At 44.5% G+C, this 5,218-nt stretch overlaps 1 protein-coding gene across 2 annotated transcripts in view; it reads left to right on the forward strand.

The window, feature by feature from the left end:
• Nucleotides 1-5,218, forward strand: part of Tfap2a (transcription factor AP-2 alpha (activating enhancer binding protein 2 alpha)) — a gene marked incomplete in the record, with an annotated part of 22,364 nt that overhangs the window by 15,186 nt on the left and 1,960 nt on the right. For both annotated transcript variants that reach the window (XM_013521866.1, XM_013521865.1), the window contains 2 exon segments: nt 1,595-1,713; nt 3,584-3,725. In XM_013521866.1, the coding sequence (XP_013377320.1) occupies nt 1,595-1,713; nt 3,584-3,725 (261 nt within the window).

Raw genomic sequence — 5,218 nt, forward strand, 5'->3', positions numbered from 1 at the left:
GCTCTGCGCGCACGCGCAGCGCGTTCCGCCGCGGGCTCAGTCCCGGCCTCTGCAGCCGCGGGGCGCCGTGCGGCCGTCTTTTCCCTGTTGGCACGCACCTTGCAAGCCCAGGAAAACTTCCTCTGGGCCTTCTCGCTTTGCCTTACCACCGGGTAGGATCTCGACGGTCCCCAGCCATCCTTTGAACACGGTTTTCACAGCAGAGCTTTTAGCTAAGGGGGAGACCAGTTTCCCCGCAGTGGGTGCCCCATAGCCCCCAGGCGCTGTCGCCTCCCTCCGGCTGGCTACCCTCTGAGCAAGGCAGCGGCGTTGACGGCCCCAGGCGCTGTGCTGCGTGCCAGGCACGTGTACGTGCTTTGGGCGAAGTTGCCACCGAAGATTGCATGTGTTCACTTCTGTGGCGAGGACTGTCACCCCACGAGGTGGCAATGATTCATTTCAGAGATAAGCTTTTATAGGGCCGGCGAGGTAATGCACCATCCCCAGCGCAGGCTTCCCCTGCTGTGGGCTTCCTCCTCCTGGTCTCCCTCAGCCATGTGCATTGCGGGGCTTGTGTTGAACTTAGCAGCATAAGGTGTTTATTATCCTTCTCCACCTCCTCCCCCTTAATTAAGACCAAGGACTTCGTTATTTTGACTTTGATTCATTTATCTATTTATGAGCCCACAGTTCCAGTCTGGTGGGCATATCCCATACAAATCCTGTAAGAGGGTTTGGAACGTTTTAACATCAACGATTTGGACTTTTTCTTCCTTCTTCGGTCGTTTTGTTTCTCTTTGTAATCTTTCCCTGACACAGATCTTTTTTCTGCCCTCTGCTTTTTCCTCCCCTCCCCCTCCCCCCAGTATTGGAGACTGTTTACCTAGGGGAGTATAATCTAATCCACACAATTAAAGAGCACTTGAGTAGGGAATAAAATCTGAAATTAATTAATTTGCTGTTTTATTTAAACAATGTATCTTAACCACTTTCTGATTATGGGAGTCTATTTAGACATCTATTTAGAACCGCCTCTATTGTTTCTGAAATTGGCGAAATTTTGAGAGGCTGATGTCAGGCTTTGACGGTCCCCACTAGGCTGGTGACACGGCATGTAAACAGTTGGTGAAATGAGTTTCCCGTTGGGGCCGAGGCAGGGCAAGAGACGCAAGAGTGCTGATAACTTTGGTTACTCTGAACAGCCGAACAGCAGATCTGGCAAAGACAATTTAAAGACCCCGTTGGGATTTGTGTGATTGTAAGAACAGAGAAAATATACAATAGTCAGTTGAACTCGAGAATACCTCAAACCCTAGATCAGAGCCATGTTTATTTGCCTGTGGTCTTCTTTTGAGAGTTGGGAAATCAAAACTTTCCAATGTGCCACAAGAGTTGCAATAATAACTAAACACAGGGGGTGCTTTACAGTTTAACAACCATTTATCTCCTCGTGACCCTCCTGTACCATTTCTTCTCAGGTTCCCCTCCTTTAAATGTCTCAGGGTCACATGTTTTTAAAAACACATTTCAGGAAGCTTTCAAAATGATTTTCATTTGATGCAGAGCAACTCAGCGTTTTCTACATCCTTATGTTGTATGTATCTGTGTGAAACAGGGCGAAGTCTAAAAATGGCGGAAGATCCCTAAGAGAAAAACTGGACAAAATAGGATTAAATCTGCCAGCAGGGAGACGTAAAGCTGCCAACGTTACCCTGCTTACATCACTAGTGGAGGGTAAGCGAATCCACTTGCTAACTAGGAAGGAACTGCCTTCTGGGAAAATAGATAATATTTAGTGGCCAGATGTTCGGGTATTTTGTGTCAACTGGGCAGTTTCGTCTTTCCAAAGCATATAGCCAGAAGTGAATGGAATTCTTGCATGCAAAAAACTATTTACACATACTCCTCTCCTTCTTCCTTTTGCCCCTCTATCACATTATGACACCTTTGCAGCCCATTTCTGACATAAACAATGCACAAATTTCAGAACTGCCCATTCTGCAAGAATTCTTTAAAGAGCTCAGCAGTAAATTACTTAAGTTATTCTGACATCTGCATTTGAGAAATGCGTGACCATTACTTCCTGAATTAATTTGGGAATCTTTGACCTGTATCCTGATTTAAGACTGTCCCCGAAAGCTGAGGGTTTTATGCCCTTGTAGTTTTTTGTTTCCCAAACATACGCTCTCTTATCTCTTGTTTAATTGTGCTTCTCTCCTGGAAGGAAAGAAAGCCATTTTGGACTTCGGATTGTTTGGATATGGAAAGGAAAAAAGAAATACAAGCATTGCAAAATAAGTTTCTCATGGTAGTTTTTAACACACACCCACATATTTACCCTTCCAAACTCCCTGAAATAAAAAGACAACCACGTCCTCACTCCCTGCTCTAGATAATCTGACCCTACAATCCATTCACATTCCTATGTCCTTTAGAGTCCCAAGATTTTTCTGATACTAAACTGGCTCAAGTTTGGGTGTTTGGGGAATGGCTGTATAGGTCTCTTGCATTTTTCTGTGTGTATCTGTAAAAGTGTCTCATGCTAATGGGGAAAATGACAAATTATTGGGCAGATTTAAAAGCTAAACTTCATGTCGAAAGGCGTTCTCTCATTTACATCTGTCTTTGAGGAGATATATTACAAGTAAATCCAAGTTCTAGCTCTATAAGTTACTAAAAAAAGGTCTAAAACCTCGTATTTGCGGAGGAAATGTATGTTTTCTATTTGTGAATGGTGCAAAGTCGATAATATAACAGTTTTAGAAGCCAGTAATTGTTCAGTACCAGAAACTCAACTAAAATAGCATTATATTAAAATAATAGCAGCACACAGACAAACTCTATTCATACCCCAAAAAATTATATGCCATGGAAAGACAGTGGTGGCTTAGGGGGTAGCGTGAGAGATGGTGTGGGTCTGGGGGTTGTGTGCTGTAGCAGGCAGGCAGTTTCTGGAGAACTGTTATTGTTTGTGATCCGCTCCATTTTATGGAAACAAGCTCTGCGGAGAGGGCTTTGATGCTCTAATTGGCGCATGCGTTCTTCCGGAGCTGGAGCTAATGGCAGGAAGCCCTGCAGTAAAAACCAACTGGTTCAGGAAATTAAAACCAAAGATTCGAAAATCAACAGCACAGACAGACTCAGTGGAGTGACCCTCAAATCCTCTTGGTTAATCGGTTTGGATGAACAGATAATTATATGTGATCAAGTTAAAATGTAAACTCTCAGTGGTTCCCTTGTAGAAAAGCCCAAGGAGTAATTATGAATATCATTTATGTGTTGATAAGTGTGAGGTTGGAATACAAGAACCATTTTAAGAGAGAAGGTGGGAAATGTCAGTCAGGGCAGAGCATGGGAGTGGAGGTTGGTGGGTGGGATTCACATTTTCAAATCATCTTGGCCTTTTAGGACAAGAGGTCACTTTTACGGAGGAGTGTACTTACCAGATCCTGTAGAGAAGGAAATCAGATGTCTGGGATGAGAAAACAAGTAGTTTGCGTTTCCTTCAATTTCTAGGCTAAGAAAATAAGGGAGTTGGGAGCAGAAAGGAAGTTTTGATCCTAAAGCGTTTCATTCTCTTGCCCTGCCTCTCTGCTCTTGCCAGGAGAAGCTGTCCATCTAGCCAGGGACTTTGGGTACGTGTGTGAAACTGAATTTCCTGCCAAAGCAGTAGCTGAATTTCTCAACCGACAACATTCCGATCCCAATGAGCAAGTGACAAGAAAAAACATGCTCCTGGCTACAAAGTAAGGCATTTACCTCTGCGGGGTCTCTGCATCTCGTTGTCAGGAGAAACAAAAATTGTTTTTTCCTCTCTCCTTTTCCCTTTTCCTTGTGTGTGAATCAGCTTTGTTTTGGTGACCACTGAAGTTACAAGATCCTCTAAACTATGGTCTGTGTGAAAGGGAAAATACAGATGGGACTGTTGTATTGTTCTGTGTTTTTCTTCTCTTCTGTCTTACTTTCTCATTAAAACATTTTTTAACATTGCTACGGATGGGAGTGTTGTAGAGGTTTGACCAAAGTTGGATGTGAATCTGTGACCATGTTGTTTCAGGACAATGAATCTCAAAAAACTTCCTGTTTTCAAAACAGGAATCGTGTCCACAAGGGGTACCTAACAGGGATGCCTGTGAGTGTTTGTGTCCTATCAATCTGTTCTCCAAGGGCAAAGATTAAATGGCCTGCAAAATGTGCAAACCAGAAGCTGGCCTAGTTTCAACTGTAATCCCTTATTCCATTTCTTACCTTTCCTTCTGTCCTCACTTCAAGAGTGGTACACACACACACACACACACACACACACACACACACACAAACACATGTGCACACACCACACAGGTTTTAGCCTACAGGCAAGATGTCAACTAGGTTTCAAAATGGCCCAAGTTATATTCCCACCGGCGCCTGCATTGAATAGACTTCTCCAGGTGGGATGTGAAAAGAAAATGACTGTTTTGATATGTTTTCTGGAAATTAAAAGGCTTGTTGGGAAGCCCTTAATTATCAGAAGTTGATGTCACAGAAGGGCATGGAACCAGAGGATGGAAGCGGAGTCCTTGGGTGGGACACTGTTTCTGGCCTGGGGACATCAGCTGGCCCTGGCGGAAGGGGCCAGCCAATCCTTCCCATTCTGCCGGTTCCCACCCCACCCCCAGGCCCAGGCCCAGGCCCGGCTGCGGCCACCTCAGGAAGGTCCCTGCTAGTCCTTGCTTTCAGACTCAGGGACAGAGCAACCTGCGTGCTGGCCTAGGCTGCACAGATTTCTGGCCTTCCAAGACTCTTTCTAAAGTTTCAGTTTTTACCCCCTCCCTTGGCTTCATCCTAAATGCAACCATATTCACAGTTTCCCTAAAGAATTTTTATTTGGGTGTGTGGAGAAAAAGAGATGAAATGGGAAATCTATTTTTCCCCCCAAACCACCTTGAATTATCTCCAAGGAATGACTTCTTTGGCACAACCTCCCCACCTCCATTTTAAGGCAAAATAGTCCCCAGCAAAGTTTTGCCTTTCTGTATTTGATTGGAAGGTGAACGGGTGGAGACTTCACAAACTGCTTCCTAGAGCCAGCTGTCTAGAGGAGCAGGGAAGAGTCTGTATCATGCTTTGGAAAGGAAGGGTGTGTTGTGTCCTATTGGCCAGATGCGTGTGTTTCTGACTTGTGGTCTAACTTGACTTTCTTTGTCATACAGTGTGTTTTCCTTTATGTAGGATGCTTGGTATGAGAAAGGATCTGAGA

The sequence above is a fragment of the Chinchilla lanigera genome, unplaced genomic scaffold (assembly GCF_000276665.1).
Source record: "Chinchilla lanigera isolate Chin_1 unplaced genomic scaffold, ChiLan1.0 scaffold00064, whole genome shotgun sequence".
NCBI classification, from domain to species: domain Eukaryota; kingdom Metazoa; phylum Chordata; class Mammalia; order Rodentia; family Chinchillidae; genus Chinchilla; species Chinchilla lanigera.